The 18,859-nt window shown below is 42.6% G+C and overlaps 1 protein-coding gene across 1 annotated transcript; it reads left to right on the top strand.

Moving 5' to 3' along the window:
- Window positions 1-1,574: 1,574 nt before the first annotated feature.
- Window positions 1,575-18,565, top strand: CHMP5 (charged multivesicular body protein 5). The gene is made up of 9 exons (XM_065584038.1): window positions 1,575-1,694; window positions 2,298-2,546; window positions 6,394-6,498; window positions 7,830-7,876; window positions 9,899-9,992; window positions 10,074-10,145; window positions 12,220-12,328; window positions 16,742-16,854; window positions 17,416-18,565. The coding sequence occupies exons 2-9, from the start codon at window positions 2,478-2,480 to the stop codon at window positions 17,464-17,466; spliced, it is 660 nt and encodes a 219-aa protein (XP_065440110.1). The 5' UTR covers window positions 1,575-1,694; window positions 2,298-2,477; the 3' UTR covers window positions 17,467-18,565.
- The last annotated feature ends 294 nt before the right edge of the window (window positions 18,566-18,859 follow it).

Below are 18,859 nucleotides of genomic sequence, written 5' to 3'. Positions count from 1 at the left end.
GAGTGACCAGACAGCAAGTGTGAAAAATCGGGACAGGGGGTGGGGGATAATAGGATCCTATAAGAAAAAGACCCAAAAATCGGGACTGTCCCTATAAAATCAGGACATCTGGTCACCCTAGCACACCCCCAGGGCGTGGCGGCAACCCAGACACGTGAAATGGAGCTCATTAATAACCGATCAACAGCATATATGATGCAATGTACAGAATATATAATTTTATTATTTATACAGTTATGGAAAGTAAATAATACATGGAAGAAATGAAAGGCTTTTTTTTACATTATTTTTTTTGTTAGTCATCCCTGCCGGGGCCCCGCCAAAAATGTTCGAATTGGGCCCCGCCCTTCCTAAAGCCGGCCCTGCCTCTGCGTAGGAGCCAGAGAAGGGATGGGTCATTACTGCCAGGAGCTGCTTGAGGTAAGCGCCACTCAAAGCCTACATCCCTGAGCCTCTCCCCATGCCCCAGCCCTGATCCCCCTCCTGCTCTCCAAACCCCTTGATCCCACCTGAAGCACCCTCCTGCACCCCAAACCTCTCATTCCCAGCCCCACCCCAGAGCCTGCACCCTTGCCCCAGCCCAGATCTCCCTCCCGCCCTCGATCCCAGCCTGGCGCACCCTCCTGCACCCCAAACCTCTCATCCCCAGCCCCACCCCAGAGCCTGCACCCCCAGCTGGAACCTGCACCCCTTCCCGCACCGCAACAACAATTTTGCGAGCATTCATGGCCTGCCATACAATTTCTATTCCCCAATGTGGCCCTCAGGCCAAAAGGTTTGCCCACCCCTGGACTAGATGATCACAATGGTCCATTCTGGTTTTGGAATCTGACTCTATAGCACCCTCAGGTAGGAGAAATAATTGCCCACTGCCTCCCTTTGAGAATGCATGGCAAAGAAGGAATTGAGCCACAAAAAAGCAGCCCTGGAAAATCTTGCTATGGGCTATAGGTGAGTGACCAACAGTATTGAAGGCAGTTGATAGATCTGATAGTATCAGCATGTACACCCGAACTTCTTCAGCAGGAGCAGATCACTAGTGTGATCTGCATTCCATAACCAAAACTGGTACAGTAGAGCCTCAGAGTTATGAACACCAGAGTTACAAACTGACTGGTCAACTACACACCTCATTTGGAACCAGAAGTACACAGTCAGACAGCAGCGTGGGGGGGGGGGGAAGCAAATACAGTACAGTATTGTTAAAAATAAAAGGAAAGTTTAGAAAAAAAATTGACAGCTAAGGAAATTGTTTGTGCTTATTTCATTTAAATTAAGATGGTTAAAAGCAGCATTTTTCTTCTGTATAGTAAAGTTTCAAAGCTGTATTAAGTCAATGATCAGTTGTAAACTTTTGAAAGAACAACCATAATGCTTTGTTCAGAGTTATGGACAACCTCCATTCCTGAGGTGTTGGTAACTCTGAGGTTCTACTGTATTCAGATTGACAAAGTTCCAGGAAATTTGAAACAACTGCATGCTCACAGTTAACTTGCCCCAACCTTTTCAGTAATCTTAACTAAAAATGGAAGGTTTGAAATATTGCCTTTGTGTGTCTGTCAAAAGGTGGTTTCTTGAGTGGTGGCAATACACGTTCTCCACGCAGTAGACAGTTTGCCCTTCTTCAAGCAGGCACGGACAAGCTCCATCCATGAGGGGTGAGGTTCTTTGCTCTACTGATCGAAGTCAGCAGCGTGAGTGATACTCCATTGACCTTGATCGTGCTTCCTGCTAGCTGTAACTTTTGAACCCTTAGCCCGTCCCTGTAGGGGGCAGGTTTGGCAGAAGGAAGGGGGTTGCCCATTTTGCATAGACGTATTCCTGGAGGTTACATCCCATGACAGTCTTTAATTAAAGCTTCGTCTTTAATTCCTGGAGCCTCCAGCCCACTCCTCGAGCGCTGGCGACCCCAAGGACGGGAGAAGCGCTGCGCTGGTGAAGGCACCTAGCACCCGGGGGCTCAGGGCGCTCCCCTGGGGACGGAACCCGGAGACCCCGCCCCTGCGTGATGGGGGATTTCGCTCCCCCCGGGGTGGGGGCGAAGGGCGCGGCCTGCGGAGCGCGCCGGGCGGGGCAGGGGCTCTGGGCGGTGGAAGGAGCCGGTCGGGCTGGGGGCAGGTTGTTCCGTCCCCGCCACCCCGCGAGGGCACTGGCTGCCGCGGGCCCTTTGATTGGCGTCTCTGTCCCCAGCTGCCCCTTTTAGCCCCGCCCCCACATCCAGGGCCAATCGCTGCTCACGCAGCTGGGCGGAAGAGCAGAGAGCGGCGCTTTCCTTCCTAACTTCCGCCCTTATCCAGACGTGTCCCGTCCTCTGCCTTCCCGGATTGGCTGTCGGGTGAGACGTCACTAGCGCCGGTGCAGAGCGCACGGCAGTGGGGGAGGGGCGGCGAGACGGAGCGTTTCCGGGTTGGGAGAGTCGCTGCCGGTGCCGCCGCCGCCGCCGCCGCTTGTGTCCGTCCCGCTCTGAGGCCGCCGCGATGAATCGATTCTTCGGGAAATCGAAGCCTAAAGTGCCGCCGCCGAACCTCACCGATTGTATCGGGACGGTGAGTGTGCGGGGCCAGCCGGGCGGGCACAGGCCGGGCCGCCCGCCCCCCCCCGATCCCAGCCCCGTCCCGTGTTCGGGTCGCCGAGGCGGCTCTGGCCCGGGTTAGCGGGGAAAATCTCCAGCCGGGGTGCGCCCCCCGCACCGGGCCGTTGTTGTTATCAGGACCTGCGTGTGACTCACCCCCGGGGACACACAATCCCTTCCCCGCCGCGAGCCAGCCACACCCATACGGAGAGCCACACCCCGAGAAACACACAGCGACACTAGGGTGAGACACAACTCCCCTCTCCCCACTGATAGAGAGAGACACCTACGGAGAGAGCTGGGGGGAGGGGGCACCTCACCCCCACTCCCACACGAGACACACAAGCACAAGACAGGGGGTAGCCGTGTTAGTCTGAATCTGTAAAAAGCAACAGAGGTTCCTGTGGCACCTTTAAGACTAACAGAAGTATTGGGAGCATAAGCTTTCGTGGGTAAGAACTTCACTTCTTCAGATGCAAGAAGTGAGGTTCTTACCCACGAAAGCTTATGCTCCCAATACTTCTGTTAGTCTTAAAGGTGCCACAGGACCCTCTGTTGCTAAGCACAAGATAGACCCACAGTGACACCTATAGAGGAGGAGAGACCTCGAGAAATATGCTGCAACACCTGGAGAGAGAGAGAGAGAGAGACCCCTTCCTTCCCTTTTCCCCCCTCCCGCCACTACCACTACCTATCTATATTCAGACTCCTATGGACAGACACACTCAGAGCCCAGGTCCCTCAATGTTTTCTCTGTTGTTACCGACTCTATTCATCCTTCCAAAGGGCTGTCACACACACCCCTCCTTTCTTTTCTTGTTCTCTCATAATTCCCCACTGCCTGCCAATCCCAAACAGCACATTGTGGAAAAGCTGGACTGGGCCCAGCGGGAAGCCCACACCATGCAGTTCAAAGGATGGCCAAGTCACATGAATACCATCCTCAGGCTGGTGAAGAATGATGGGATTGTTCTTAGCACAATCTCTGCCATGGACGAACTTGCTGCAAAACAGAGTAAAGACATACAGAGATGTGATGGGCTTGTTTAATTGTCCTTTAAATAATACAAGTTGAGAAGTATTAATAGAGCAGTCAAACATGTAGTTGAGTGCCTGACTGCTATTGTAATGTTCTTCTTGAAAGAAAGTTTAGGAAGACATTTAGGAGATCAGACCACATGATGTGGTGGTCCTTTTGGCCCTAAAACTATATGAAATGCAATCTTCCAGCAAACTTTCGCTTTAGGGATCATACCTTTCCTCTATATATTAAATAATTAAAAATTGAGGAAAAAGAATATGGTGCTTTGAGGTATTTGGCTAACTTCTTGGAAGATTTAAATTATGCAGCATTCTAAAAACAAATAGACTTTTTAGCCCTTATGGCGGCAATGAAACCTTCCAAATGTGAACTGAAACTACTACAAAACTGATTCACAACTGTTTTCTGGAATCTGCAGACAGTCTGAAACAATTCCTGTAAACAAACTGCCCCATTCATCTCAATGGGTTGTAACCTTTTCAACCTAATGATGGTCCTATTAAGAACAGAATTTAGGTGCTCAACTGTGCCTAACAAGCAATTGCATCAACTGTGTGTGAACATCAGATAATTGCATATGCTAGTGGACAAATAAACAAATGGAAGAGATGTTCATGGTCCATGTCTGGGATAACTTTTCCTACTGAGTGATGCTCCTTGCAATTACTTTACTAACTAAAAGTGCTTGGCCTAATTTTCAGTGGTATGCTGTAGAATTATTCTTTAAACAGTAAATCTTCTTCAGTCTTGTAGACAACTCATTTGTGTAACAGGTACAATATTTATTATGTACATAATAGATTCCATAATAAGGAAGGGGATGATTTAGTGGCTTTTTAATTGGCCTCAAAGTGTCAATATAGAGAGCAGTGTACAGCGATGAAGATAGTGTACACATTGTGAGGCTCTCAAAATTGCCTAGTTTAATGCATAAATATATTTATATTACTTTATCAATTTTGGACACTTCTTTACACCGTTTGATGGATAGTCTTAGCTGCTGCCTCGATCCTTTTAACGTTTCTTTATATTTACGTTTGTTCTTTTCTAGTTGCTTGGCAATGTATGACAACTAAACAGGTGTCTGTGGATAGACTGTAAGGATACAATTAGTGTCAATGATAAAAATTTAAGAGTTGATAGAGGGTAATTAAGCCTCACCTTTTTCAATATAAAAATAATTCCTAGTGCAGCATAGACTACAAATAATGCATTATATAACAATCCTTACCAAGTTCAATTATACTGATAAAAAGAATGTAAATTATTGGGAGAGGTAATTCAGTTTTAAGTTAGGTCAGGGTTCACCCCAAAACAGTTACTGAAAATGTAAGGCTACTCTTCACCCTTTTCTTTTTCCTGACAGTTTATATTGGATTTTACATTGTCGTCTTATTATTTACTCCTGTTTGGTAATTTTTTTTTTTTCCAGTAAAACAACAGAAATTAGAAGTTTACTTCAGACAAGTAGTCAGAATGCTTAGTTTGGGGCGCAAGAAGGCATAATTAGAATCTTAGATATGTCATGAGAAACAGAAGTTTAATATTTTGTTCTGGAATAAATTTGTTACTCTCACCATGGGCCTTTCATCTGGAGATAAATGCAGTGCCTCTGTGCTTGTATCATTCACTTGTACAGGAAAGAAAATGGTTTAATAGTGAAACCCATTTCTCCTTTGTGTGTGTTAACTGGGATTCTCCTTAGATTATGTGGAGAATTTTCTCCTACTTTGTAGACACACGCTATTTTGTATATCAGTGGTTTAAACACAGAATTTAAAGACTCTGGACTCAGAGGTTTAAATCCCAATACAGCCAGCTCAGTCCTTTGGAGGCAGATAAACTGAGTTCCATGCACTCTGCAATGTAGGAATCTATCCAACATCACCTTAAAACTGAGGTTCTGTCTGTTCTGTGTACATTAGATTCTGTGGCATACATAATTAGATTAGGAGAGTCTGCCTCAGGGTCTTATTTAGTCAACCTGTTATCCAGAATGATGTGCGCTAGTTGTCCAAATAATAATTGTACTCCCACCCTTGTGATGGTTGAGTTAAAGGGTAGATGGATGTTTGTGGAGAGCTTTAGGACCCTTTAAGAGTTGTTTCAAGGCACCATAAATGTACAATATTTTTAAAATGTTGTACAATTTATTTTCCTTTTATGAATAAAACAGCTGGCATAGTGGAAAGCTTAAAGTAAATCTTTCAGTGCCAGCTGTAGCCAGGCATTTTGTCTCTAGTCTGGAGAGAGCTAATATCAATTGCTCTGCATAGAAAATGCCCCTGGCAATAGTATATTATCAATGTCCTCCTCCAAGCTGGCGCACACTGTCTCTTTGTTTAGAGGAAAAAGGGGTCTAACAGAAGGATAAATGCATCAGAATTAAAATGTTGACAGATTACCTATATTCAGATATTATGATACAAATTGAATTTGCAAATTTAATGTCATACCACTGAGTAAAAATGTAATATGATTGTGTGCCTCTCTCTAGTAATGATTCACAGAATGAAAAAATTAAGTTTTCTGTGAGACACTTCTCTGAATACATAAAGTCAATAAGAAAGTCTGTTTTTTTTAATTAATGCTATTAGGAGGAATCTTTGCCACCTTTTGTCATCTAATTGTCCCTTCCAAAAACCTTTTGACATTTTAAGTCTAGCTTGTATAACAGCAACTCTCAGTGTGAACACATTTTACTTCAAGGACTACAAGTGCCTGGAAAAAATCTTGAGTGTTAGCAATGAATTTTTTGTCTCTCTTCCTTGTACCACAGGTGGATAGCAGAGCTGAGTCAATTGACAAGAAAATTAGTAGGCTCGATGCAGAACTGGTGAAGTATAAAGATCAGATGAAGAAAATGAGGGAGGGACCTGCAAAGGTAAGAATCCTATTTGGTGTACACATGAGAAGGTGAAGTGACTCACACTTTCAGTAATTCACATAATGGAGCAATGTCATAACCAGTTCTCCAGGTTCTTAGAAGTATCATTACAAGTGCTTCCTGCAATCTTGGGAGAGAGTGGGATACTATAAGCTTGTCTGTATTCTCAGCTATTTCCCAGATCTGTGCCCTATCGGTTGCTAGTCTTGAAATAAAGTTGCATTTTCATAATACTACTCTGTGTAAAACTAAAAAATTGGCTACAAAGTCAAATATTTTATTACCTCCTTTTTATATCTGCATCAGGCTATTAGAGATCGTAGGCTTGGTCAAGCACTCTCTGGCCATCCAGTCACACTGTGTTAAATTGTCTTCCTCTGCACTAATCACTGTCTCTCTTTTCATAGTTGTCACAGATTTCACTAAATTGAACACCTACCATGGGAAACATTAAAATGTCAGTAAAATGCTAAATGTAAACTTTGTCTCTTTTTTATTTTTAACTGAGAAATGCAAATGAGATCTCATTGTGGTTAGGGGTAAGGATGGAAGTGGAACCAGTTTGCTTACTTTGAGGCTCTCTCAGGTAGAGCTTGCAAACCATAATATGGAGAACAGTGGTGTGAGGAGAGGAGGAAGCAGGGAGAAAATGCAAGAACTTAGAAGTACAATCTGGGTATCCCTGTGAAACCAGTAGGCTTCCTTGGGAGAAGGGAGTCTGTGTTCCTTTTCTTGCTTTCTCTCCGTCCTTCCCCTGCGGCTCTATGAGGTCAAGTCTGCAGGGCAGGCTCCTTGGTTCATTTGCGTATGGAGGAGATTCCAAATCTTTCAGAAATGGATGGGGGGGGGGGAACCCCATGAGCTTGAGAAATGGGGCAAACACCTAAAGGAAACAACTGTTAACAAAGTTTAGTTTGTTTTGAGTTTTAAAGTGAATGGAAATTCTTCATGCATGTAGTGATAGCACCTTACAAAGCATTATTTGGTTGATACTGACCATTGAAATGTTTTTGAAAGGTAATGTCCAGAGAAATTTGCCATTTATCTGAGTGTGTTCTGCTTTTTGGGTGTGTTTTTCCTTTATTTAAACAGAAGTTATATGGGGTTTCATTATTACCAACAGAGATATGCCTGTTTCAATACTTACTATGAGTATTCATTGTGACTGTTAATTGTGTTTAACAGCTCTCACAAATTTAAAGAAAGGACCTCTTACAGTAAAAAATAAAAAAATAATTTTATGCATTAAATACTGTAATAGTGTAACCCAGAGCAATTAAATTGTTACATTTGCTTTTACTAACAACTGGCTGTCATTTCTCTTTCAGAATATGGTAAAACAGAAGGCTTTGAGAGTATTAAAGCAGAAGCGAATGTAAGTTTCAAACTTTCTTAATCCTGATTTAGTGAAATTCTGTTTAGTTTTGGGAGGATTGGCACACTTGCCACTTCCTCTTCCCCATTTTTGTGCCATTTCTTGTGAGTATTCTTGCAAACAAATCATGGAAGAAATCGTAGTCAGCTGTTTATAAACATCCAGTTTTTGATCTTGAAGTATCAAAGCTAAAAAAAAGTCAGTGTCAGCATGTCTGTGCATTATTTGTATATAAATAGGTTTGATATTTAATATACACATAATATTATATAATGTGCAGTACTGGTACACCTTGAATTAAAACAAAATGACTGGTAAATCATTGAAGTTACACTTGATTTTCTGTCTTGCTTTTATATAGAGAGAGATGGGTATTGCTGCATGTTATATAAATTTCTACTTTACATGCATGAATCAGCATCACAGTAAGTTCTTTATATGCACAATCGATGGCTCCTTGGATCTCACTGGTGTTCTTAACATTCTGGTTGGACCCAATCAGAGCACTCTATGGGATGAGCTATGTTTCTCCCATATTGTTGTGCCATTAGTAAGTACAGTAACTCCTCACTTAACGTCGTCCCAGTTAACGTTGTAACGTCGCTGATCTATTAGAGAACATTCTCTTTTAAAGTTGCGCAATGCTCCCTTATAGCGTTGCTTGGCAGCCGCCTGCCTTGTCCACTGCTTGCAGGAAAAGCAGCCCGTTGGAGATAGCTGGTGGGGGCTTGGAACCAGGGTGGACTGGCAGCCCCCATATCAGCTCCCATAAATTCCCTGTGCAGCAGCTGCCCAGCAGGCTATCAATTGCTGGGCAGTTCAGGTGTCCTTCCCTCCCACTGCCATGTACTGCTCCTGTCGTCTGCCTTGGAGCTGCTCCGGGAACCTTCTGCTTGCTGTGCAGGGGGTGGAGGGAAAGAGAGGTGCTGATGTCAGGGTGTCCCTCTTCCCCCATTCCTGCCCCCTCCCCCCCGCTCCTGAACAGAGCTTGGGGGTGGAGGGAACAGGGCTCAGGGTGGAGGGAGCTTGCTGGCAGCTGCTGTCTCTACTTGCTTATCTACTTAAAAAGGCAGTGTAGTTAAAGTGGCGTCCGTGTACTTAAAGGGGCAATGCACATCTCTCTCTCACTCACACACACACACACACACACACACACCCTTCCCCTCCCCCCTCCCGCACTTTGGAAAGTGGAGGGAATGGTGCGCTCCAGTGGGATAGTGTGCATTTATCATCTTCAGTTTCCACAGGGGATGTTTGCAGGTCTATTGTGTCTCCTCCCGCCATTCGTGCTGCCTTGTAGAGTGCCAGGCTACATTAACAATGTGTTAACCCTTGGGGGCTCAGCCCGGTGCTAGTTCATCATTTAGCAGTAAGGCATTCCCTGGGAAATATCCCACCCTCCAACTCCACCACTCAACCAAACTTCACAATCATCATTGCTGTATACAGTATTAAATTTTTTGTTTAAAACTTCTAGTGTGTATGTATGTGATATGTCTTTTGTCTGACGAAAAAAATTCCCTGGAACCTAATCCCCACTATTTACATTAATTCTTATGGGGAAATCGGATTCACTTAATTCATTGTTTTGCTTAAAGTTGCATTTTTCAGGAACATAACTACAACGTTAAGCAAGGAGTTACTGTAATGCACTCATCCCAAATTTGTCAACAAAACCTTTATATCACAACAAAGCACACTATATAAACCTGTGTAAACATGGGCATGCATGGTTTCCAACCATCTAAGCAAAAGTTTAATTCTGCATTCAGAAATAGCTTCTTTATCAAGTAACAAACATAAATACATAGTCATGTTCAGTGGCCCCTCGAACAAAATTAAAATGACTATTACTGAACACTGTTTACAAATAAGTAAAGAGCAAAGGTTGCTTTCTATTTTTGTATCCAAGTTTGAAAAGTGCTGTTTCTCTCAGGTATTTTGCGAATTTAATTAGGGTTACTTACAAATTGTATGATATACAGTAATGTTTTAAACACAGCATTTGTAATACTTTAACAGGTATGAACAACAGCGGGATAATCTGTCACAGCAGTCTTTTAATATGGAACAAGCCAATTACACCATCCAATCACTGAAAGACACAAAGACAACGGTATCAGTATATTCATTTCAAGTTTGCTTTATTTATAAGTGCTGCAGTAGATAAAAGCATCTTGTCTGACTCTCTTTCTAGGTTGATGCTATGAAACTGGGGGTGAAAGAAATGAAGAAGGCTTACAAGCAAGTCAAAATTGATCACATTGAGGTGAGCATTTGTACTGCTTACTACTAAACTATCCAAATATACTGTTAAAATGCTCAATAGTGACTATTACTGTGCACACAAAGTTTATTTGGAATTAAACATTCATTGCCTAAACCAGAGAGAACAGTGAAATTGAGCCAACTGCACAACTGATTGTTTCAGTCAGAAATGAGCAGCTCTACAGCTTTTGTTAAAGATGAAACTGATCTGATTTTCTATACACTGCTAAACCTGATCATGTGGATTTTTAATTCCTCTGACTGCACAACCCAGCACTTGGCTTTCAATTCATCTAACTGAGTTATCCCACTGGAACTACTTCTCTGCTCCAGCCACTTTTTCCTTCCAAACTTTATTATGATCTGCTCTGGTTATGTACTCCTCCCACTTTTGCTTCCTAATATTCTTCCATGTTACCTTTGTTTCTTCCCTCCTTCCAAATCGGTTCACCATGTTCCCAACCTCTCCTCCTGGTACCTCCTGAAAACACAATTCCAAGAGGTCTATAAGGCTTAGTCCTCCCCTAAGAAGTTTTTTACTAAAAAACTGACTTTTCCCCAAAAATAAAAGTGCAAAGGCTAAAACACATTCTAAATGTGACTGCTACATCATTTTATGGGTGTATTCTATCACCGTTTCTTTGTTTATGCACAGTGTCTACATTGTAAGCCCTTTGGGGGCAATGCTTGTTGTCTTATCTGCATAAGCATTTAGTGTAAGATTTACACTAAAATCTATTTTTATTTTTTTTAATTGATTGACTTCATCATGGCACAACTCAGGTTAATCCTCATTCTTTAGAACACCCAGATAAGCTTCTGGCTTCCTCAAATTTCTGTACTTGAGGTTTATTCTTTTTAAGCCTCCCAATTAGTGTTTTCATAAGTGTTAGTTATAAATATGGATATATCCTTAGCACTGAGCATAAATGTGTCTATGGCTTTCAATTTTGGGTCTCTTCTTCCATGTCTAAATTGTTAAAAACCCAAGTGTGTGAGCTGAAAATATTGATAAAACAAGAGTTTGATATACAATACTGTACTTGGAATTGTGGAAAAGACTTCATTGTCTTCTAGCTAGACAATCATCCTGATGTGGAACTACTTCCATCTTCTCAACTTTATTATGAAATATAATAATGCTTTGGATTGTCCCATAATGTCACTGGGCTGATCACTTTGTGTATGGCTTTTGATATCTGACCAGATGTAGCATATTCTGTGGGAACAGCCATTCCCAAGTCTACTGGTTTTTGGTGTGTTTTGTGAAATCCTATCTAATCACATTTCCCCATTCTTCCAATCCATACTGGTTCTGTCACTTCACTCTTTCAACTACTTGTGATCCCGCCTCCCCCTTCATCAGTGGCATGAGTTTCACAGCTAACATTCCTGCTCTGATCTCTCATGCTTTAAATGTCCTTTCAGCCCATTCTAAATGCTTCTGACCCCATTCTAGAATGTCCTGCCATCTAATATGGCTTCATTTGCAGTCTTGGAAGTTTAATGTCTGTTTTAGTATGCAAAGAATCTATTAAGCATGCTAGGAGACTTTCATCATTTGATATGAATATAAGTGAGGAGGAAATGGTCCTTGTACTTCCACACTAGAGTTCAGTGTATGAAATTTAAAAAAAATCTAGTTTAGTTTTGCTTTTTAGTATGTGCCTCATATCTTCCTTCTGCAAACAAACACTAGATTCTATTTTTTAAAGTCTTTTAAATTCACTCTGGAGAAGTATAAAACAACCTGCTACGTTCAGAGATTTTGGTGCCAGTTCCCCTCCCTCTGTTCTAGTCATATATATATATATATATATATATATATAGGACTAGAAAAATATATAAAAATAATATATTTTTTTAACCACTGAGAACCCGGAGTGTTACACCAAGTGCATAATTAACACAATATTCTAGTCTTATAACAGGATTTCTAAATTAAAATGACTCAGCAGAGTAGCTTGGTCTGCAACATTAGCTCCTGAATCACTTCTGAATTTCAGTGTATAGTTATAGTTGAATCAGCTTGTAACTGTGCAATTGGGACAAGTTTAACTTTGTTACTACTACAGGACATACAAGACCAATTGGAGGATATGATGGAAGAAGCCAGTGAAATCCAGGACGCACTGGGTCGTAGTTATGGAACACCAGAGATTGACGAAGATGATTTGGAAGCAGGTTAGTGAGTATAGGGAGATTCAGTGGTACTTTTAGTTTCTGCAAGAGTACAATTTCTTAGGGTTCCCTCTCTTCCCCCCAAGAAATTAGTAGATAGCTGATTATTTTTAACTCGGAAGTTGCACAGGCAAAAGCACAAGTTAGTATAATAAATAATTGACATTTATAGAATTTTGTGGTTACTGAAGAAAAAAATCTTTTCTGCAGGGTTAATTCTAGTTTCTCTCTAGTGCTTTTCTGTATCACTAATTGTCTTGTTAAGTAACATCAATTTGTTTGGCTCAGATATAGATGGTTGTTGCTTCTTTATTGGAGCAGCTTCCCTCTCTCTCAGCTTTCTGAATATGAATCCTTCCTGCATTGTCAGATGTTGCTTAGTGCACAAACAATGCTCCACCATCCCTGTCTATCCTGGGCTGCTGTTTGCATGTCCTCTTTGTTGTGAAGCCCCATAAGTTTTCCTTTTCAGAATAGTATTTGATGGAGGGATTCCGTCAGTTGGCCCTGTGACGGGATCCCAGGAGATGAAGCCCAGGCTGCATCCCGAAGTGATCAGTGAGGAGACATTTCTGTACTCCCACTATTCCTTCCCCAGTTTCCTCCTCTGGGCCCTCCCCTGCCCCCCCCCCCCCCCCCAGACACATTTCTCTGTGCTCCCTAGGAAGGGGTCTGTCCCTTGTTCATCTGCAAAACTCTGCCAGCTAACAACTGGGACAGTTTCCTTAGCCATTGAGAACACCTCTCCTGCCCCTGATCTTGAGGGCATGTTGCCTTCTGCTGGAAAGGAGCTAATCTCAGCCCCTCCCATACTTGGAAGCATGTGGCTTCTCTGTGTTAGTCATGGGAATCCTCATCTGAGATTACCTGCCCCTTCTTTGGGCTCTCCTCTGGGACACATTTATCTATGCTCCCTAGAGCTGGGTCTATCTCTGGTTCAGCTGCAACTTGCTGGCAGCTAACAACCTGGACAGTTCTCTCCCTGGCAGGCATTACACCCCCATCCCTTCCTGATGTGGTGTTGCCTCCAGCTGCAGTGCAAGAACTGGTCTCAACCAGCCTCCCACCTGGAAGCATGTGGCTTCTCCCTGTTGCAGAAGAATCAAGGAGACTCTCTCCCATTCTCTCAGCAGTTCCTGAGACCTTGCCCTTTCCCTCGGGGGTCCCAACATAAAACTCCCTCTTGCTGCAGACAAATATTTTAACCCGAGCTACACGGAAAAAATCATTACCAAGAAGCAGGTCGACTAGGAGGTGTTCCATTACCCCCACAGTCAAAACACTTTCCAAACCTTCCTATGCCACATGGATTTTAGCTAGAGGTACGAGGAATCTGTTTTCGCCCACCCCCACAATCTCTGCCATTTGGCCAGGTAACATAATGGCCTTTTGGACTCGACACTGCTTAGCCAGAGAGATCTGGGCCCCGTATCCCTCTGCCCCAAGCATTCCTTGCCATTAATTTGGACAACCTTAACATGCTCCATATCTGGTTCTGCAGAGGCTAATCTCACAAAACCAATATGATAGGTTTTGATTGCCTACGGGGTTTCTGTGTTGAGGACAGCAGAACTCCATGAGCTATTGGTTGCCTGCTTCCTCCTAGCATACGGCATTTATTCCTCAAATGATCAGTGGAATTGCACTGATAGCACCTTTTGGGCTGTTCTGTTTTTACAGGAGATTTGGGATGAGGGTTAGAGGAATGGTTTTGGGGAGGTGAGTACCCAGCCTCCCAGCCACCCTCCCTCTTGCTAGGGATAAGCTTTAAACACTTCTTTCAGTGGTTTGTTTTCAGTAGATGCCTGGGTCTGTTCAAAGGCATCCGCTAGAGATGCCATCTCATCCACAGACTTTACATTTTTGTCCCATTAACACTGCTTTACATCAGCCTTGCATATGCCTAGGAAATGCTCTTGAGCCACAAGATCAAACATTCCCTCAAAGCTGGTAACACCTTTGCCCCTCACCCACTTTCCCATCACATCTTTCATTTTGTTCACATGTTCCCCATTACTCATACCAATATCCCTCTTAACTCTGTATGTTTCAGGGGTAATCTGAAACCTTTACCAAATAGTGTTTTTAAATTTACAATAGTCTAAAGCAGTGGTTCCCAAACTTGTTCCGCCGCTTGTGCAGGGAAAGCCCATGGCGGGCCGGGCTGGTTTATGTACCTGCCGCCTCCGCGAGTTCGGCCGATCGGGGCTCCCAGTGGCCGTGGTTCGCTGCTCCAGGCCAATGGGAGCTGCTGGAAGCGGCGCAGGCTGTGGGGCGTAGTGGCCGCCGCTTCCAGCCTGGAGCAGCGAACCACGGCCAGTGTGAGCCGCTATCGGCCGAACCTGCAGACGTGGTAGGTACACAAACTGGCCCGCCCCGCCAGGGGCTTTCCCTGCACTAGCAGTGGAACAAGTTTGGGAACCACTGGTCTAAAGCATCCTCAATGGGCATTTCATTAAATACAGTCGGAGCTTTACTAATTAATTTTACGATCAGGGTAGGAACTTTCTTGGCATCATGGATTTCATGCACTGCATGCAGCCTTTCAAATGTGGTCAGATATTCAGCAATATCATCTGCCTCATTGTATGTAGGACATAAATGGTCCCAGTTGTGGATTTTTGGTGTGATGGGAATTGCTGGGATTGGTGGGTTCTGGTTCTGCTTCTCTACAGGTTCAGTTGGTGTTTTTGCTCCCGCTCTTTCTTTTTCCTCTCACTCCTTTTCTCTTTCCTCCTGCTTTTCCTTTATCTCCAGTTTCTTCAGTTCCAATAATCTCTGTTTCTCCCTTTCCTTTTCTGCAACCTGCAGCCTAAAAAGCTCCAACTTCGCAATCACTTCACTGCTTTCAGTCATTTTCCTGCTTTTCTCTCCCTACTTCCAAACAGAAAATAACAAACTGGTAGCTTCCTCCTGACTGTCCTTAGCCACCACACTTAAAGCCTCACTTAAAATCTTTACACCAGTGTATGAAATGCAAATCTTCCTTGATACAACAAGCTGTGTATTTCACCCTACTCGCTGCGCCACTGGAACGGGATCCCCTTGGGGTGCAGCCTGGGACTGTGGGACCACTGTTCCCCCTTAACTCTCTCTAGTCTGGGGTGTCTCTCACAATGCCTTGCTAGTACCAGCAGCAAAGCCCTCCAGGTGCTGTTATTGCTCAGCACAACTCTCCCCTCTTTCTCCCCCACCCCCAGCTAGATTGCATGAATTCTCCCAGAGCCACTCATGACTCATACAGGGAAAGGCATCAGCCAAATCCCCCCAGCTCCCAGCACTGTACCTCAGGAATAGACTGTCTTGAGGTGCTCAAGATGGGCAGTGCAAATGTATGTATTGGTTCACCATTTCATCAATGGAAAGTAGATATACACCAGCCTTTGCAAAACCTGAGCAGATTTACCACACACTTCAGGCAGACTCACTGGTAAAGATAAATAGTAAAACAAATTGATTGACTACAAAAGATAGCTTTTAAGTGATATTAAGTGATGGGCAAAAAGTCAGAGTTAGTTATCAAAAGAAAAGAAAATGTAAGCATGTAGTCTAAGCTCTCAATCCTATTAGACTGGGCAACAACTAGACTAAGCAGTTTTTCCTCACCCCACTGATGATGTAGTTAATAGTACACAGATTTCACCCTTGAAATCTGGGCCAGTCCCCTCAGTTGGAGTCTTCTGAGTGTCCTTGTTGCTTGCAGCTTAGGTGGGGGAAGGAGAAAGGCCAAGCATGAGACCCCTGTGTTTGATTTTATACCCTCAATCCATGTGCTTGTAGAACACAAGTCCAGGCATGTCTGGGCATTGCTGAGTCTCCAGGCAAGGTTGAGCAATTCTCCTGGTGTGGTCTCATGCACGCGAGTCATTGAATTGTAGCTCCCTTGCTGGACAATGGTGGTTTATGGGTTGGTTGATACCCTGCCTGGGTATTGGTTACTTTCCTTGCTGTTGCCTCTGGGGAGCTAATATCTGGCTGATTTCCCAATTTACATTGTTTTAGTGAAACCATACAACAAAATTCTCATAACTTCATATGCATTAATGATATACATATATGGATAGAGAAATATACATATATGGATAGAGACTTTCAGCAGATCATAACCTTTCCCCTGATACCTTACAAGGCATGTATTGTATGCAAGATCACAATTTTATAAAAATGAGGAATATGGGGGTTACTCCAAGGTACAAAATGTCACAGCCCCTTTTGCGTGTTCCTCTAGCTGCCTTATGGCATGTCCACCAAGGCAGATCCTCTGGTTTTGTTCTTAACACATCCCCCAGTAACTTCCTTTACATGTATTTTTTTTTCCTTGCCAAAGAAATCCCTTGCTTAATTTAACATCACCGTGATCGATCAGTCCTTCAGCCCTCGTATAGCTGTAACGTATGTAATGTAATTTAATTTCAGAACTGGATGCCTTAGGTGATGAGCTATTAGTTGATGAGGACAGTTCCTATTTAGATGAAGCTGCATCTGCTCCAGCAATTCCAGAAGGCACTCCTATTGACGCAAAAAACAAGGTGGGCCTTTTCCCTTCTTATTTAATAAATGTACAGTAAAACTTGTTTTAATCAGTCAGTCATGACACTGATAAAGCTATTGCTTAATGGAAAGCCTTAAAGGTGGAGCAGAATTGGGCTTAGCACGTTTGGAGATGCTTAGGGTAGTCTCTTGTATAGATTTCACTTCTATGCTTTGGGAGGCCAACTTTACTGTACAAACTAATGTTGTCTTTCTGCTGTAAAAATCTATTTCCCCAGAAGGTACTGACTGTAGTTAGTTGAAAGGGCTGTCATAGTGTACTTAGCATTTTTACATGTTTTTTTTTTCAAGCAAATCTAAACCAGCATTTTTTCCATGTTCTTCCAACTTTTTTCACGTGGCTTTTGTATGTAAGCATATGTCAGCAGATTGATGTTCAATTTTCACTTTTTTTGGACTATAATAAAATGGATAAGTGAGGTCGGCTACAGAAAATACTGATGCCCCTATTTTGTCTTGTAACTCCAAACTATAAAGTAATCTTAAAGGTTGTATACCTAATTGATTAAACTATATCTTTTTTTTTTTCCTCCCCATAGGATGGTGTATTGGTGGATGAATTTGGACTGCCACAGATCCCTGCTACATAAACATGCATTTTTAGAGCACATTGGAAATGGCAAGTTACTTCTTACAAATCAAATCAGCAAAACATTTTTTGAAATCCTGGAAAACTTGCCTTTTCAGTATAACCTTAATATCACTACATCTTAAAATGCAATATGAATGGCTGGTGGTGTTTCCTTTCTTGGAAGAAAGTTGATATACTACTGACTTTTCTATTAGAGGAGAAAAATTGGCACAATTTCCTTCAGTGGATGCATTCAATCTACTAGGTTTTGATTATCCGGTGTTTTATGGAAGAAGTAGTACATGAAAAATAGTGGTGGCTGTTAATAGTTGAGCTTTGTCTTGATCTGATTTGTATTATATTTCTGTTTTCTGAAACAAACTAAGGCTATGTGGCTGCTTACCTTCTGTAAGATAGCTTCCTTATTACTTACTGTACTGATTTAATAACAAATGGATGCATTTTTAAGAATACTTCAGTTCTGAGACTTGATATTGTATTTGTAACTCTTAATTACAGCTGTAACAAATATATACAAAGGTTATCTTTAACCTTATGTATTCCATTTTGACATAAAAGTTTATACCATAGAGTAGCTTATCCTCTTGTGTGGTGTTTTTGATAGCAGTTTTAACCTGTCCCTTGTTTTCATCATTCAGCATTTGAGCATGGGCCCTCCCTTAACATGCTTGGTCTAAAGCTGGAGGTTGGTCATGATCCTCAAACTTCTCCACCCTTTCATACATCTCCCTTTTAGAATTCCAAAATAGCATTTCTGTAAGGCCATTACTACTGCTGTGCTTCTCCTCCTGTCCTGAGTCAGGGCATTACAGCTTTCTCTGACCACTATTGCTCTGTAGATTGTCTAGCAAAAAGTGGTTATAGAACAAATGGCCATCTCCCTTTCTTTGGACCCATTGGCCAGAAGAGTGAGAGTACTCTCCAACTCAGATCTCTTCTACTGAAGATTGTATTGCCAAGTCTTGTAGCAGACTCTCTTTCAGAACTGTCTATGGCCCAGATAGTTTTCCATTTTTATCAGGAATGAAGTTATACAAATGTTTGTTGTACAGAAACTGAAACTTATTTATGCTTAATAAAGATATTTTTCCAACATACATTTTAAGAACACATCCCTCCTTAATTGTAATCAACAGTTTGGTTAGAAAAAGTAAACATATTCATATATAATCAAAAATACAAAATAGTTTACCTGTAACCTTAGTTCTTGCTAGTAAATTTTCCTTCAGCTAAAGAATCAAGCTATAAATAATAATAACAATAAGCCTTAGAACTGTTAACTGGTTGGGAACAGAGAGCCCTCAATTAGTAAGCTTGTACATTAGAGAAATGTTGCCTGGAATAGTCTACACATGTGACGTTTTCTTCCCATAAGAGAAACTGAAGGCAAA

This window comes from Chrysemys picta, chromosome 2 (genome assembly GCF_011386835.1).
Source record: "Chrysemys picta bellii isolate R12L10 chromosome 2, ASM1138683v2, whole genome shotgun sequence".
Taxonomy (NCBI): domain Eukaryota; kingdom Metazoa; phylum Chordata; order Testudines; family Emydidae; genus Chrysemys; species Chrysemys picta.
Note: the sequence above shows the minus strand (reverse complement) of the source record. Positions and strands in the feature narration are given on the sequence as shown.